At 51.1% G+C, this 17,871-nt stretch overlaps 2 protein-coding genes across 5 annotated transcripts in view; both read right to left on the bottom strand.

The window, feature by feature from the left end:
- Window positions 1-3,293, bottom strand: part of CDH23 (cadherin related 23) — a 169,406-nt gene extending 166,113 nt beyond the window's left edge. The window contains exon 1 of one of the 4 annotated variants that reach the window (XM_079312977.1): window positions 3,130-3,293. The gene's annotated coding sequence lies outside the window, so the exon portion shown is untranslated. Of the gene's footprint in view, window positions 1-2,325; window positions 2,367-2,788; window positions 2,866-3,129 lie in introns of those variants that run through there. The other 3 variants (XM_079312978.1, XM_079312979.1, XM_079312976.1) reach the window with 3 other exon arrangements.
- Window positions 3,294-8,645: 5,352 nt separating this feature from the next.
- On the bottom strand, window positions 8,646-16,950 carry SLC29A3 (solute carrier family 29 member 3). The gene is made up of 6 exons (XM_079313006.1): window positions 16,869-16,950; window positions 15,938-16,190; window positions 13,654-13,736; window positions 12,823-13,049; window positions 11,820-11,982; window positions 8,646-10,661 (listed from the first exon to the last, which is right to left on the bottom strand). Exons 2-6 carry the CDS (start codon window positions 16,184-16,186, stop codon window positions 10,013-10,015), a joined length of 1,371 nt encoding a protein of 456 aa, XP_079169132.1. The 5' UTR covers window positions 16,187-16,190; window positions 16,869-16,950; the 3' UTR covers window positions 8,646-10,012.
- Between the last annotated feature and the right edge of the window lie 921 nt (window positions 16,951-17,871).

Here is a 17,871-nt window from a genome sequence, read left to right as displayed (position 1 = left end):
TATTTTATCCCTTTTGCTCCCTCCTTGCCACATCCAGCTGCAGCTTTCCAGGCAGGGATTCCCTTTTTTGGGGCTTTGCCCCACAACAGCAATAAAGGATTCAGAACCACCAGCTCTTCCCCATCAGCCACCCAGCTGCATTTTGAAACCTGCCAAAGGAGGTGGGTGAGTTCTTTAACTCCATCTCCGTTGGCAAACACTCAGCAGGTGCTGCTCCAAGCCCAGGACCCTGGATGGGTGTGTGTGTGTGCTCCTGGGATTTTACCCCATCTCCCTGCCTCCTAAGCTCCAGCCTGGGAGCTTGCAACACTAATAAAAAGAAGCAGCAAGGCTATTTTCTTCAGTGGTAACTGGAATGCTAGATCTTCCACACAGAGGGGGAAAAAGGGATGCTTCAGAAGAAAGGTGAAAAAAAAATACAACAATGGCAGGAAAACCCACAAAAAAACCTTCACACTGATGAGCCAGAGCTGCAAAGGCTCTCAGCCCTTTTCTTGCCTCATCCAAATCAAGAGGGAAGTCACACAAAGCTCACTTAACTTCCAGAGAGGCACTTTGCTGCTCCAGACCTCTCCAAGACCTGCTGGCTGCTCCAGCTGATAAAAGGGAAGCTCTGGGGATAATCACTCCCTGGCTGGAATTGTAGGAGCAGGGAAAAAATGTACAGACACAGCAGAGGGAGAGGAAGGTGGGGATAACTCAGGAGGAGCCCCCTCAGTCCCAAAGGGGAGAGTAGGGATTGAGGGAAAGACAAAGGCATGCAGCAGGATGAAGTTATTTGGATTAATGACAGCAGCTCATCACCAGTGACAGGATTGTTCATGAGAACCCCCCAGAGACCCCAGATGTGGCTGAGAGCCCTTGAAACCATGGGCAGGGACACCTTCCACTGTCCCAGGCTGCTCCAGCCCCATCCAGCCTGGCCTTGGGCACTTCCAGGGATCCAGGGCCTGCCCACCCTGCCAAGGAACAATTCCTTCACAAAATCCCATCAAATCTTCACCTTCATGCACTGAAAGTCACCATGAGCAAATATCTCCTGCCCACATTGAAACTTCATGCTACCCCAGCCCCTGGGCTTCACCAAACCCCTGGCAAGACCCAGGGCAGCTGCAAGATTTGGGTCTCTACCACAGGAATTTCTGCCCATTTTGGGTGCAGAATTCACACACTGATGGAGAGACAGGCAACCACATCAGTACCAAGGCAGGAATTTTCAGGTTTATAAGTCCTGGGCCACAAAAGCCCCCAAAATAACCCTATTTCTTCTGTAGCACTATTAGAAGTCTTACTGGAGGAAGGAGGATGCTGTAAGTGGGGAAAAAACACAAAAGTTTTTGGTTGCACATGGAATTGTTCATGCTCCAGCCCAATTAGCCTGGCTGCAGTATGGGATGTATGCTGAGCAGCTGGGATATTTTACACCTTAACAAGAGCCCCTTCATCAAGCCAATCCCATATCTTAAAGCTTCTTAAATTAAATTTTAAAAAAATATAATAATCTGTGCTCCAGACCATCTGCACAGAACATCTCAGAAACTTCATAAACTGAATCCTTTTTAAGAGGTGCTGTCACCCTGATCTGCTCAGGAGAGGATTGCAGAGTCCTTTTTCCTTGGCCAAAAACAAAAAAATAAAATAAAATACCGAGAAGGGACATCAATGTTCACAGTTTCCCACAAAGATAGCGTTTTGCAACTCGGTGTTAAAACATTGTATTTTTCACGGCTCCTTGGGAAACAAGGAATCTTTGTGCCGGGGGTGAAGGGAGGGAGCAGGGTGCTGAAGGAGAAGGGAACAGCACAGGGATTCCTCCCCTGCTTCCCCAGGACAGGGAGAAAGCAGAGACAAAAATAAAACTCACTCTGCCGGAACAACCACCTGGATTTTCACAAACGCGAGCATCCCGTGGGAATAGTTCGTCCGCGGTTCCACCTCCCCCGCAAAAGAATTTAAAAAATTTTTAAAACCCTCAAATATCTCAATGCATTTCTATCCCACATGCAGGGAGCATCCCGCAGGATGCACCGGGAGGATCCCTGTTTTTTGAGTGCAGCCTAGTCCTGCTGCCAAACGCGGGGGAAAAAAACCAAAAAACCAAACCTACAACAAAGAAAACACACATCAGCGTAGGAACGTCCCATTCCAGCATCCCTCTCCTCCTGGAAAACGCTGATGGGTAGAGAAGAGGCTTAGGGAGAGGATAATGGGCAGAACATGGATTTAAAGAAAAGAGGGACTGCAGGTTTTGAGGGAGGCGAAGGAAAGCAGCAGCAAGTAAAGAACAAGAGGAGGAAAAATAGAAATAAAGTGTTTTCTCGGAACGTTCGGCGTTTCCAAGCGCTGTCCCTCCCGTTTTAACAACGCTGGGAGGGGATTTAAAAATCCCACCGCTTCCACTGCGGCTCAGCCCCCACGTCTGGGAAAAACTTATGCCAGAAACTTTGCGGCTCGAACAGCCCGAACTCCGAATTAGAGCCGGGGATGGGGGAAGGAGGGAGGCACCGTGCCCGCTCCCCTCGGGGACAGGACAGCGGCATCACCGCGCATTTACAGGGCTGTTTTTTGGGAAAAGAGCAGCAGGCTTGGCTCCCCCTCTCCCAAAAATAACAATAAGAGGGGCTCTGCCGCTAGAAAAGCGGGTTGGGTGGCTGAAAGGTTTGGGAAGGGGGACCCCGCTCAAAGCCGCCCCCTGGGAAATGATGCCCCGACCTCGCATGCCACCCCTCCCGCAGGGATAAAGGGCGATAAAACACGGAATAAACACGGGAAAGCGGCGGGGAATTACCTGCGGTGGATGTCTCGGAGCCCGGTGTCAGCGGCGACCCCCCATGTCCCCCCCTCCCTCACTGCGAGCGGCGTAAGGAGGAGGAGGAGGAAGGGGAGGGAAAGCCAAGGAGCGCGGAGATGCTGAAGCGGGCGGGGCAGCGCCCCTCGCCCAGGTACCCGGGATTTCAGCGCCGCCTCCCCTCCCTGGGGACCCCCAAAATATCCCCCAAATCCGGGCTTTTCCCCCAAACAGCCGCCGGCTCAAATCCAATTTTACCCCGCTGGGTACCCAAAGTTTAACTCCGCCCCGGCGGGTTTAATTCTCTCTTTTTTTTTAATTGTTAATATTGTTTCTCTGACCTGCGCGCCAGAGCAGCTGGCAGGGCGCGGAGAGCGTGAATAAATCATGGATGAGCAGGAAAAGCGATCCGGGATGGAGATTCCTGCCCGGCAGCCTCGGGCTGGAGCTGCCGTGCTGCCCAGACACGATTCCCACCAAATTCCCTCCTGTATTCCCGGCAGGACATTCCTCCAGTCCAAGCCCTCCCTGCGAGCAGTTTTTGGAAAAATATCCAAACGCCCCTGTCTCACTCCATTTCGTGCCACCTTGGGAGTGACAAAACCATAAAATCCACCTGCAGTGACACCAGCACTCAAACTGAAGGGTGATTCCACGTTCCTGGAAGCCAGGAAAGGATCAGCAGGGATCCGGGTCCTATCCCGCTGCTCACACCGTGTACCCGACCCCATCACAACCAGCTTCGATCAAAACGCTAAATAAATTCAGTTTATGCTGTTAAACCCACCCTTGGAGCCCCCAGAGAATCCCAGAATGGTTTGGGTTGGATGGGACATCACAAATCATCTCGGACCAGGCTGCTCCAAACCCCATCCAGCACTTCCAGGGATGTGAGAAGCCTCAACTCACCTAGTCCTAGAGCACCAGCAGGCAAATCCCCCTACAGCAGCAGGAGGGGACAATTAAACCTAGCAGCTTCTCCTAATTAAGCCATTAGCACAGCTCCGGGGTTGATTGGCTGGAATTGGGCTCAGGTCTGTCCTGGGGATGGGGGGATTGCCCCACCAAACCTGCCCTGCACACCTGCAGGTGCTTCGGGGCTAAAACCCAAGGTCCTGGCAGACAGGTGACTGCAATGAGCTCTATGCAGATAATTGAGGTGCTGGCAGCTCATTTCCTCACATCACATCATTGCTGGGCTGTGCCAGGCTCGTTAAGGAATTTCCCTCGGTGCTGGCACCGGTTTTGGGGCTCACCAGGAGAGCAGAGGGTGCAGGTGGTACCTGCTGGGGCTCTGAGCACCTTGCTGAGCTGAGCCACCTGCTCTGGGGGGTTTCCCCATCTCTTCCTCACCCTCTCCATCATCACACAGCAGCGTCCACCCCAGCCCACAAAGCCAGGGAGATAATGAGGAGGGGAAAATGACAAAAAAGGGGAGGAACCAAAGCAGAACTATTGGTGAGGACGTGTCTCAGGGCCAGGTGATGTCTCACTTAGGGCCTCTCCTGATAAATCCAGGTCAGGGTTTGTGTTTAAACACCTCTCCTCTGCCAGGTGCCTGTGCCCTGGCTCCCCACCATGGATTTCTGCTCACATCCTGGCTGGCTGGGAGATGTGTCACCTGTTTTACATAAATCAGCCCTAACAAGGGGCTGCCAGTCCCATTCCCAATGGAGAACAGGCTGCAGCCTTTCCCATGGAGGAGGAGAGGGAGGACTGGGGGGATTTCAGTGGCCAGCTTCACAAGACACACAGGAATTGAGTGTCTGGTGATCTGTCGGGGGGGTTTGAATCAGGCAGGGACAGCAGTAGCTGTGTGCAGGCTGGACCTCCAACCAGCTCACTGAGCTGATATTCCCAAGCTCCTGTTTGGAGAAATCCACGGTATTCCAAGATCCAGCCCTGGGAGATGAGCCCTTCCACAGGCTCAGAGCTGGGAAAATAAGAGAGTGACGCTTTGTGAGCCTTGTTGCTACTGGGATCATAATTAACACCAACCCCAAAGCAGGGAGCTGCAGGGCTGGGTTAACCTCCCTTAGGTTATCCTAACCTGATTTTTTTGGAGGCAGATCCCATGACCTCCCTTCTTCATCCTGCCTGTGAGCACACAGCAGCTCAGCAGAGCCTTTCACATCCTCCTGGCACCACTCACTCAACCTTGAAATTGTTCTGCAGGGCTTCTCCCCCTCTCATTTTCCCTCCAGCCACGGAACATTCCCACATCCAGCTCTCCCCACAGCCTCTCACTGCTCTGCCTGCCTTCCCCTGGGATGGCTGTTTGTCTCCAAATGGATGAAATATCACATGGAAAGCAGGTGAAACACGGACACCTGCAAAACCCTGCCCTGCTAAGGAGCTGAATTGCCTCTGCTTGCCCTGCACCACGTTCAGGGTCTGCAAGAACATCACTGCCTGACAACCAGCCCTGCAATATTGTGCCATCAGTCATTTCTTCACGCCTCCTTTTCCCCAGGAGTCTCCCACAAAGTGTCCCTGGAAGTGCTTCCCCAAACTACCATCCTAATTTTTTTTCCCAGTAAATAAAACCTATATAAAAGTGCAGGGCTGGCTGGTTTCTTGTTTGTTTGGTTGGGTTTTATTTCAGGAAAAAGCAGCCCATGCCTCCTGCTTCCAATTATTTTTTTATTTGGGGGGGGGAAACATGGTGATTTTGCCCCCTCAAATCACAAGCCCCAGGGGAATGGTGGTATCCTCCTTTTCCCACAGATTTCCAGCACACCATGGTGCAGTCTGGGTTGGGATGTTGGTGTGAGGGAGGCAACTCCCCTCCTGCTGCCCTCTCATCCAAATCACCAATTAATTTGTAGAGCCACCTTGGAGTTCTCTTCTCGACCACCTGTGCTGTGGCTGACAGTGAGCTGGCTTTTCCTGTGTGAAATTAATTTCCAGGTTCATTTCACACAGAATTTTAGGGCCAATATTAGGATCATGCTGTTTGTTTAGGAATTTATGAGTGAAGGAGGCTGGTGAGAAAGCTGAGCAAAGTTAAGGGATTGCTGGAATTCTCTCTCTGAAAAGAAAAGCACTGAAAGAGCAGCTGGGTTTGTTTTGGTTTTTTTTTTTTTCCTTTAGAAATACAGATGCACTGGGTTTCAAATTGCATCTTTGTAAGGTGATCCTATGGAGACAGCAGGAGGGGCAGAAACTTTGGGTCACCTTTGCAGCACAGTCCTAATTCAGTGGGAATTCCTCAGGGATCTTCCAGGCTGTGCTCACAGGTGGGGTCCAGGTGAGCTACCCCAGGACCAATATTCCTGTGGTGATGACACATGGCAGGAAGCATCAAGGGGATGTTGGTGAGCCCCAAAAAAGCCTTGCAGGGCTGAAGCCCTGAAGCTCTGCACTCTGCAGACCCCAAAGCAGCCTGATTGCAGAATTGTGTCCCTGTGCAGCCCAAGGTGGAGCCAGCAGGACCTGGCCCCTTGTTAGTTCCACAAAGGGTTAACCAGGGTTTAAAAAAAACCCCTTTGGTGTTTGTGCAGCTGGAATCACTTTTCCCTTGTGATTTCCTAGTGATGGGCAATGTTTGTAAACTCGGGGAGGGGACAACAGTGGGACTGCCCTGGGTCACTTCATGCCACACACCTGAAGCACCTTTTCCTCCTTTGCTCTAAGCCCTGTCTCACCAGCTTGAGTCTTTTTTTCATTCCCCTCGGTTTATTCTTCCTCAGCAGAGGAAAAGGTGCCATCTACAGGCACAGAGAATGCATGAACAGGAGCAGAGAGTCCACACTGCAGCCTGTCCCATGTCACCACACCCTGGCTGGGCCCCCACCCCTGTTTGGGCTCAGGGAACACCAAAGATGTGGAAGATGAGCTCCCTCCTGCCCAGCCCACCTGTGTTTGACCTCGCTGCTAACTCAGATGGAGCAGCAAGATAAAAACCTTGGAAAAGGGGAGGTGAGCACCCACCTCCACAGCCCTGAGGGGCACCAGCAAAGGGGACACAAAGGAATTTTGGTCAGGCTGTTGCCTCAAGGGAATCCTGTGCTGCTCACAAATTGGGTCTCATCGTGCTCTTCTTCTGCTCTTCCAGTCACACATTCATGATTTAGGAATGCAAGCCAGGAAAAGAAGAAGCTGTAGGAAGAAGGGGTCCCATCCAGCAGCAGAGGATGGCACAGCCTGCTCCAGCCACGCTGGAATCCAGGCACTCCCACCTCCTGAGCTCCCCTGCCCTGGTGTGATAAATTGGGAGGAAAAGTTTCTCCTCTCACTTTGTTCTCACAGTGCCATCCAACAGAGCACAAGCCTGTCTAATCAGGAGCTACAGTCCTCCACCATCTGCTTGGAGCCTAATTACAAATGCAGGAAAATAATGTGCTTTACAATTGCACCAGTAAATGCTGTAAATGATTTAAATGCATGCATATGTTCCCTGCAGAATTCAGCATGCATCTGCGACTTCTTCTGCTCACATTAGGCACACAAATCAAGGGAAAAAATACCCAGATCTGATGAACAGCATGTCCCTAGGATGGTGATTTTTATCCCTTTTTTTTTTCCCCCTGCTGGAATGGCAAACAGGGCTTTTTTGTAACAATTCATCCAGCAGCGTTTTCTTTACTTCCATTTTAAAAACTGTTTATCACTGCTGTGTAAATATAGTACAAATTACTCCATAAAACATGCAAAAGGAGAGCAGCAGCCAGGCAGGCCTGCAGCTGGCTGGCAAGGGTTCAAAGCCAAGGTTTGCTTCTTCCCTCTGGGGCACCCATGGAAGGGGCAGGAGCAGCTCAGCTCATCTGAAGATGGAAACTCCATAACAAAAATTCCCTTTCCTCCTCCAGCACATTTGTTTGCTTCAAAGCCCCCAGTTCCAACACTTGACCTGTCCAGCTCTGGAACAGGGAGGGGGAGCTGGCACCACAGAGGTGAGAGGGGACAGAACCAGGTCAGGCTCGGGCTCAGTTGGTTTCCTTTGAGCAGAAGCTGCAGCAGATGCATCTCCTCCCCTTTGTGCTCCTTCATCCCTTCCTCTCCCTTGCACCCTGCTGCCTTTGCTGCTGCTCTGCCAGCTCCCAGCTTTCCTTCCCCCTTGGCCAGCTGGATTTAACTCCAAAGGCAGGACTGGGACTCTCCAAACCTTGGGTCACAGTGCTGGGCACCACACAGGGATTTGTCTTTGACTGTTTCACATTCCCTCACCCTCAGGAATTCTGCAATGCAAGAATTCTGCAGTGGAATTCTGCATGGCTCATTTTGCACCCACAGATGAGAGGGGGCCAAGCCCTGTGGAAAGCACATGGTCCTTCCTGTGCCAGCTGGATCAACACTCACCCTCCTCAACTGGGAGATGGGCAAACATCCCTGCTGGCTGAGAAACAAAATCTGGGAATGCATTTTTTAGACCCAGCCCAGCACCAGCCCTGCCCACACCCAGATCTTTCTCTGGAACTCAGTTCTGGGGAGCAGCTCCCTCCCAGCTCCATGTCATGAAGCAGGTTTGGATCCCTGCAGAGTTCCTCCTGGCTGGAACATCATTCCAGCCCTGGAACTGGGCTCCATGGCTGCTGTTGCTGTCAAAGATGCATTTATCACATGGAATAAATTTGGGTTGGAAGGGACTGTGATAATCATCCCTTTCTGCTCACTCCCTCCACCACAGGAATGCTCTCCACACCTACCTGCACATCCTTTGGGGATATTCCACTGGAATAACTGTGCTGTCAAAGCAATGATCTTAAAGCAAAGGGCTCCTTCACCCAGCCCATGCCAGGGATTTCTCTGAGTTTACAATCCAAGCTGGGAGAGAAGGATGACCAGAAGGAAAAATGCAAGCTAAAACTGCATGCACCAGTGCATCTCCAAGAGAAATTATCCCAGATACCAGCACTTGCACAGGATCAAGAATTATCTTTATTAGCAATTGTACCAGAATTCAGTTCTCCCTCCAGAGGAATTTTTCTGTAACAGACAGGAGGAGCAGAGATGCAAAGCAGTAAAAAACCAAGCTGATGAACCCTTGGGTCAGGGCAGTCCCTGGACAAGTGCTGGAGGCCAAAGGGCTGAGAGAGCACCCCAGTAAAGGAGCACCTGCTCCTAACCCAGTCCTAAAGGAATTAATTTCCACAGACAGCATCTCTGAGGCACCACTGCACTGCCAAGCTCTGCCATTACACCCTTGCTTATCAGTTCACCTCTTCCAGACCATAAATCCAGGCAATTTGAGAAAATAAATACAATAATCGGATTTAGCCCAGGCTGTGCTGGCATATGGGAGTTTAAATGAATTTCAAAGCCAGTCATCTTTGGGTGGGCTTTATTTTTGGGTGTCACAGTGGCTCACCCCTCTGAAAACATCTGGAGGCCATATGGTGCCTGTCTACATGAATTAACCAGATTTCTGCTGTGCACCTCACACCAGGGCCTGTCTCATACCTCTCCCTGGCTCTCACAGAGCTCTCTGAACACACATTGAAGACGCCTTAAAAACCTCAGGTTAGGCCCACTCAGCATTTCACCTTCCTTGAGGGTCACACCACAGTCACAGCAGGACAAATGCTCCTCTCAGCTTGGCCAGGGAATAGTCCCCAACACCAGTGAGGTAGATGATCCCTCAATTCAATTTTAGATCGAAAAATTAAAGCAAGCAAAATTCTAAGTGGAGCAGTTTCCCTTATATACATATATATTTTTTGTGCAATGATTGTATGAAATCTGTGCAAAACTGTGCTCTGATCCCTGGAACAGCTGCTACTCACTCCCTACATTGTGTGAAGGTGCTTCAGGGCTCAAATCCCTTTTAGTTCAACACCACCATCACAGTTGTGTGAGGGGTGATCCCCCCCCCAAAAACCACCCAACCCCTGAAGGGCTGAACTTGTAACAGTGCAGCAGTAAAACCCAAGGTGCCCCTAAAAGCCCTGAGCTCAGCTTAAAACCACTGGCACAAGGGTAAGGGATGGTATCCCTGTGTCCCTGGTGCCTCCCTGAGCTCCCTGGGGAGGATGAGGCCGTTTGGTCCCTGCTCCATCAAACTGGGGAGCAACAATGTCTGACAGAACTTTCCCAAGCACAGGGGATGCCCCTTCCCAGAAGGGAGACTTTCCCTCTGCATCCCCCCTGGATGCAGCTACACCCCTCTCTCAAAACAGGCAAAACCACAGGATACCTGACTTTTTTGGGGAAAAAAACCCAAACCCTAAATACCCAACAGCAGCTCCACAAACTGGAGCTCCTCCTCCTCCTCTTCCCACCCCTCTACACGAGGTGCACCACGAAAACAGCACAGGCAGACCCCAGAGCCAGCCCCAGCACGAGGTAAAAGTTCATCACCACCCCTGCTGCCTCAGCCAGCTCTTTGGGCACAATTTTGGGGCCGTAGACCATGACCAGTGTGCCCAGGTAGCCATTGCTGAGCCCCAGCAGCGCCGTGAAGAGCACGGGGTAGAAATCCTGCTTGAACACCACGGTCCGGATGTGAGCCCGGGGCTGGTAGTTGCTGAGGATGAAGAGAGGGAGGAAGATGGTTCTGAGGAGGACAAGGGCAGGCAGCAGTTTGCTCTTGGGGCCAGGCAGCTGGATCCAGGCAGTGACCTGCCTCCCACACCAGTCAGCAAAGTTGTACAGGAGGAAACACGTGAGTGGTGTGAAGTACTTGGTGCTCCAAGGGCTCCCCGAGGATTTACTGACAGACTCGATGTTGGAGGAGAGGGAAGGGAAGATGATGATGGAGATGAAGAAGACATAGAAAAGGCAGAAGCCCAGGAGGGCAGTCTTCTGCAGGATGGGGCGGAGTGGGGGGATGCCAGTGCTTCTTGTGCCTCCTGGCTGTGCCTTGTCCTCCACGGAGCTGTCGGGGGGCACGGTGGCCAGAGAGGGGCTCTCCTTCTGGCTGTTCAGGTAGTACCTGGAGAAAGAGACAGAGGAAAGCACAGGGGGAATGCAACTGGGAATTGCAGAGAGGGCAGGAGTGAAGTGACCCTTGCAGAGCCTTGTGGTGGGTTGATGTGGCCAGAAATGTGTATTCTGTCACCATCTGTTGAAGTGGGTGGGGCAGTGACCCTTATCTCCTGGCACATATCCTCTGCTAATGGGCCATCTTTAAACCAGATGGGGCAATCATCTTTATCTTTCCACAACCCATCTTCCCTCCAGGAGATATCATCTGCTGCTGGGACATTGAGTCCCACTGCATGACTGATAAAATTACATCATCCCACTGGGAGATGCTCCAGCCAGGGGGAGGAGCCAAGCCTTTCCTATACAGATAAAAACTGAGATTTTGGACAGCAAGGTTCTATCTTTCCACTGGATTCCAGAGGAAAACTAGAATTTTCCACATCATCCCTAGACCTTCAGAGGAAAACTGCACCTTCTCCAGGAGCACTGCTCCAGCTGAACCACATCTGCCACTGCAGGAGGATGCAGCCACCATTGAATGGGACTGCTGCCAACACCCTGACTGACTGACAGGGTGTCAGCTTGGATTCTGACTCTGTCAGGGTTGGGATTGTTCTTTGTAATACTTAATTTCTATTTTAATTTTCCTAGTAAAGAACTGTTATTTCTAATTCCCCTATCTTTGCCTGAGAGCCACTTAAATTCAAAATTATAATAATAATTTGGAGGGAGGGGGTTTACATTCTCCATTTCAAAGAGAAGCTTCTGCCTTTATTGGCAGATACCTGTCCTCCAAACCAGGATAAGCCACCATCTCTCTGCACCCTCAGTGTTCACAGAGGGGACCCTACTGCATGCAGGCACTTGGGGGCCACAAGCACTAACCAGACCAGTGGGTCACACAGACAATGTGAGAATACTGCTGGCTGACTGGCTCCAGATTAGGGCTCTCTGCTGACTCCACAAACTCCAAACTCTGCTGTTTTGGGAGTGCTAGTGACCCTGGGAGAGCTCGGCAGAAATTTGGCAGGCGCCCAGTTTCAGCCTGTGGTTTTGGTGAAAGGGGAAGAATGGCTGGTGGTGTGACAGGGACCAGCACAGCCAGGATCCCACTGCAATCCCACTGCTAACCCCCACAGGATGCCCCTGGCAGGCTGGCACACACCTGGAGTACTCCAGCCTGGGCAGGAGCAGGTACACCATGATGCAGACAACGATGAAGATGTCGGCGGTGAGGAAATAGGCCAGGGCGCTGTCGGTGACATCGGCTGCTGCTGCCAGGTCTATCACAGAGGCCACAGCACTGATGGTGCCACCCATGGCCTGCCCTGCATGTGGGAGCAGAGGTGGCCACAGTCAGGGACACACAGAGCAAGAGGGGCAGCCCAGAAGCTCTTGTGACACACACAGGGGACACAGCTCAGGCCCCGCCCCACACCCAGCTCAGGGTGCAGCTGCACAAACCAGCTCCTCTCCATTCCCACACCTCATCCTGCACCCCTTCCAACACAGCACAGGGCTCAGGATGGGACACAGCCCTGCAGAAAAAGTCCAAACCTTTTCCAAAGCCTAAACCTGGCTTTCAGCCAGCACACATATAATCAATCTGTCTTCTTCACTCCCCCAGATGGGAATTCAAGCCACCAGAGGCAGGAATGCCATCTCAGGGATGTGGTGCTTTCCTTCTCTGAGATAAACTCATTAATACACTCCTGTCTTGGCCCCAGGAAAAATCTCACCATCCTGATTTCCCCCCTCTTCTCCTCTTGGTTTGTCAAGCATTCCACAGCACATTTATAATGTTATCAAAGCTCCAGGGAGTTCATCACTCACAGCTCCCAACCTGCCCCTCAGCACTCAGGGAAATGCTGATCAGAAAGGAGCAGACAAGGCAAAGCTGCAGATCCCTCTGCTGGAAATGGCAGGGCAGGGGGATGCCATCTCCTTCCCTCATTTCTCCCTGCACCCAGCAGCTCTCCAGGGTCAGTTTATGGCTATTTACAGAAACCAAAGCTCATGTGACCGAGCTGGTTTCTCCTTCAGCAACTTCCCTTTTATCATCAGGACAAAGTTAAGCTTTTAAAACAAAACCCCAGAGGGAGGGGAGAGAAAACCACGGAGCTGAGCAGGGAAAGTCCAAGAGCACGATGGCAGTGGGATCACCCAACCTGAGATGAGAGCCTGCAGGTTCCTCATGGGGAAGCAGCTGCTCAGGCCAAAGATGCTGCTGGAGAAGACTGTGGAGGCACTGCTGACCACAGCCACACAGCCCACAGTGAGGGCAAAGAAACTCGTGGTCCAGGAGGAGGTGTCCACCTTCACCAGCACTGTGATCACCAGGAAAACAGCCAGCATGACAAAGAGGGAGGACAGGATCCGGACACTGGCAGCAACCCTGGGATAAGGGGAAGGACTTGGAGTTTAAAACAGCTCAACATAGGAACACAACTGCTGTGCTGGCAGAAGGGGCAAAGAAAACAAAGAGAGGTGGGAGGAGATGAGGAAGCAGCAAGGTAAAGAGCTGGAATCTGGAGATAAGGCACTCAAACCTGTGCCTGCCAGCATGCAGGAGCTTGGTGTGGGATAAGGAAGGGTACAAATGAAGATTTGAGATTTAAGCCAAGCTTGCAACAAGGTGCAGCTGGCCCACTTCTTATCCTAGTTCAAGGGCTGCTGTTGCTCCTACCTGCATGAGCTTGGTTTTTGTTGATGACAACAAAAGGTATTTTTAAGAGGGAAGACTGTTTCCAAGCAATTAGCCAAGGAATTCATTAGGAATTTATTTACTCAAGCCAGCTGCAGGCATGTGTGGAGCAAGGTGCTTCTCCCACTTCATCTCAGCTGGCTGCAACTCAGGCAGGGGCAAGGAGGGGAATTTTGGTTGCACAGGGAGGCTGAGCCCTGAGGGAAGGGCAGCCTGTGCTGGAAACTGAAAAAAAGACAGGAGCAAAGCTAGGGAGGAACATGGCTCAGGCACTTGGGATCAGAGCAACACTTACTTGTTGACAAGCAAGAAGTTTCCAATCAGGCACAGCACTGAGGGCACAGTGGAAGCAATGGAGATGTAACTCTCAAAATAGTCCTGCCAGGGAAAAAAAAAAAAAAAAGCCCCAAAACAAAGTAAAAAAACATTGTAGGGGGAACAGCACATGAATTTCAGGTCTTGAATATGACACAGGGAGTTATGAAAAAATATATATATGGTTTTCTCTGCATAGCTCATTTTTTACAGCCTTTATTATTTTTTAAAGCATCACTTTTAATCAGTTTACAAGCATGTTTGCCTCTTCTTCCCTATCAGGAGCTTCACTGGAAGCAACAGGAAATCTAATAATCACTCCTAGAGGGTCCAGGCTTAAATTCCTCTGCTTATGGCATCAGCTCAGCCAAGCAGGAGGTTCAAAGCTCTGTGGCCACACAATGAATCACAAAAAAGAAAAAAAAAGACAAAGCAAAATGCAAAAGCTGGCTGCTAAAACTCCAGCTTATTTACCCACCTACTTGAAACAAACCTCCAAAACATCCTGGGGACACACAGTAAACTTCCAAGTTAATTTGCTTCTGCTTCTGGGGAGGAAAAATGACTTTCTAATGCTTTGCACCAAGCAGAAGTGCACTCAAAGTAACCCAGCAGAGATGCTGTGTTTTGAGCATCCCAGGGAAATATTCCTTCATTCTCAGCAAATGGGCTCACACCAGCAGAGAGAAGAGAATTGGGCAAATACTTAAGAGCCCTTGCACCATATTTTCAATGCAGCAGCAGAATGGTGGGTGGCAAATTTAATCCATGCCTGGACCAATGGAAAATACTTGGTTCCATACTCACTCTCTCCTGCTTGTTAGGTTTCAATCCATCTCCAGTGGCAGCTCTTCTCCCTCCCTGGGTATTCATGTGAAAGATATGCTTTCATTTTTAGCACTGCAGGATATACCTAGCTCTTCTTCCTTTCTGCTGAGCCCTTAAAATGAACCCCAAACCACACCTGACATCTTCCTCCCACATCCAGGTCCCTCAGCCTTGGAGCTGAGGCACATAATGGAAGTGTTTAACCCCACAGGATGCCTTAAAAAGCCCCAGACCAGGACAAAGAAGCATCATGGAGGCAAACCTGACACAAGATGCTTTTGCAAAGTAATTTCTATTCTGCTCCAGCCTGGACTTGGCAGATGGGCTCCTGCCAGGCTGGGGAAGGAATCCAGGTCCGTGACAGTGGCTGAAGGCACTGGAGTGTTACTGAGCACAGGGCATAAAATGAGCAGCAGTGAACAGGCTGGAGCCAGGAGCAGGCTGTCAGTCAGAGGGGCATCCTTCCAGAGCCCAGCTCCCTGTGCAGGCAAACCCAGGGCACAAACTGGGCTGACTGGTTGGATGCTGATCACACTCAACTGCCACAGAACAGCCAGGCAGCTTTCACTTGGATAAAGGAAAAAGCATCAGGAAAAGGAGAAACACTTTCTCAGCAGAGAAATGGCTGATCCAGCCAGCAGCACAGCTGTGCAAACACCTACTTCAACTTACTTTACCTAAATCCCAGCTTTTTTCAGTGTGATGTAGGAGCAGCACACCTGTAGCATCCTGGTGTAAGCACTTCCCTTCCTCCCCATCAAAAAAAGCAGCTGACACTTAACAACTATGGAAATTAAAAGAGCTGTGGGTGTACTGGAGTGAGAAATGCAAAGGGAAAATGCAGGTGTCACACCTGGCCCTGTGTTTATATAAAAACAAAATGTACCCAAACCATCTGAACAAGCTCTGCCACGAGAGGAGTATGTGATACAGCCTCAGCACTCCAACACTTTTTAAAGTCACAAAAAACCAACCCTTTGTCAGGGAGACAGGGGGAAATAATCCTGCTGTGGCAGGAGGAGCAAGAGAAAGCAGCTTTTTGGGGACATTAAACTGCCACCCCATCCATCACCACATGACAAGCTCCACACTCGATATGCCACAAGGCAAATGTTGATCACTGCAAGGAGATACTCATGGCACACCTGCCACATCAGGAAGGACACAAAAAAAAACCCCACCACAAAGACACCTTGCACTGTAGAAATCACCCTGTGAAAGGTTAAGCATCTTAACACTTAGCAGTCCAAATGCAGACCACAAAACGATTTGAAGCATCTTCCCTGCAGCTATTTGTAACCAAATGCCAAATAAACCTTTCCCTGTGGTTTGCAGCAGGTGACATCCTAGAGGACGTTCTGAGGAAGTGGAGGGGAGAAAAGAGCAAGCTGGGAAGGAAAGCAGATTATATTTTCTGCCTCAAAAGCAGCACTCACCCTCAGGTCTGAGGTGACCTGCCCCTCTGGGCCTGGCTCATCAGAGCAGTTCTGCAGCTTGTACCTCCAGTAGTGCTTGGCCGTGATGAAGAAATTCCAGGGCAGCAGGGAGCCGATTCCCAGCAGGAAAAATATCAGGTAGGCTCCATTCCAGCGATCCCTGGGCTTCTGCCGGCTGTACCTGCTGCCTGCGGGATCCTCCAGCAGGGGCTCCTGGTCCGGGGGAGGGCTGCTGCCCGCCGGGATCATCGTGCTGGCAACGCTGGGAAAAACAAAACAACGTGATATCGTCACACCTGGGCTGCTCACGGGCTGGAATCAGCCAGGCTTGGAAGGGAACTTGAAGCTCATCTCACTCACATGGGTAGGGACACTTTCCACCAGCCCAGGTGGCTCAAAGTCCTGTCCTGGGACAATTGCAGGGATAGCCACCGCTCCTCTGGACAACCTGTGCCAGCGCCTCAGCCGCTGGAGGAGCGAGCCTGGCATGGGGAAAGGGCCTGACACTCAGCAGATTCCACCCATAATTAATAATTAACCCGCCCCCGTGGATGTGCAAGGGTGAGAAACCTCGCTCAGCTCAAAAAGAAGCCGACAGCTGCCAAAGCAGCGGCGCCCAAGGGCTCTGGTGACACCGAAAGGACTGGGAAACCACCACAGCATCACCCGGGCGGGGCGGAGAGGCTCCCAAAGCCACCACGGCTCTGGAAAATGACTCATAAAGAGTCACGGAGCAGGAAAAGCACCTGTGGCCGCCGCAGCAGCCGCGCCGGGAGCCTCAGAGCTGACTCCCGCCCACAGAGGAGGAGGAGGCGGAAATGGCGGAAACCGCGGATTTTACAAACAAAACGGGGGATTTCGGGAGCGGGGAGTGCCGCCTGCTTCCCTCCCACTCTAGCCACGCGTCCCGCTCCGCCCTTGCAGCACTTACGGGGATCCCGCCCGGTCCGGTCCCGGTCCGATCCCGATCGCGGCGCCGCCGCCACCGCCTCAGGGCCCGCGGGGCCGCCCCGCCCCGCCTTTTATGGACAGGCCACGCCCACTCATCACGACCACGCCCACACCAGACTTATGTCAATCATCTCAAAGCCACGCCCATAACAATGCAACCACGCCCACCCCATAACCACGCTTCCATATGAATGACCACGCCCCCACAGGAAAAGCGCGGGCTCGTGGCGATTGACCCCGCCCATTCGGCGTTGGCCACGCCCCTATACCCCAAATCCTCCGTCATAAATCCCAAATCCCAAATCCCAAATCCCAAATCCCAAATCCTGTCCTCCCCCCAGGGCTGGAAACTCCTGTACGATTTGTAACTTTTTCTAGCTCCCTTTTTGGTAGTATTTTTGCATTTTTGTGATTTTTTGTATGCTTTAATGTTTTTTATATTTTAATAAATAAGACAGTAGCTAAGGGTGTAGGGCAAGCTGGATCCTGGTCTTGAATTTTCACATTTTTATGTTTTGGTTCATTTTCACATTGGGGTCAATTATCCAAGAACAGCCCCAGGCTATGAAGTCTCAGCCCCCTTTCCCTCACATTGTTTATGGTTTTGGGTACAGGTTGTCCTTGATTCTCTATTTGGAAAGGAATTGTTTTGTCCAACTATCCTGTGAAGAGAATTTACAAATGTGAAGTTTCAGAGTTACACACTAAGCAGCAGAGATTCTGAAGAATATAAGAGGCATCACTGGGGGTGTTCACCTGCATATTGGATATGGGATATTGGGAAGAAATTCTTCCCTGTGGGGGTGGTGAGGCCCTGGCACAGCTTGGATCAACCTGCTCTGATGGAAGGTGTCCCTGTCCAGGACAGGGGGATGGAACAAGACTGACTACAACATCCCTTCCAAACCAAATGAAACCATTCTATGACTCTTTGGAAAGATTATCCTTTCTCAGAAGAATCTGCCTCAGCATCCTGGAAAGTC

This window comes from Erithacus rubecula (assembly GCF_903797595.1).
Source record: "Erithacus rubecula genome assembly, chromosome: 9".
Taxonomy (NCBI): Eukaryota; Metazoa; Chordata; class Aves; order Passeriformes; family Muscicapidae; genus Erithacus; species Erithacus rubecula.
The sequence above is the reverse complement of the archived record's forward strand: the minus strand, read 5'-3'. Positions and strand labels throughout refer to the sequence as shown.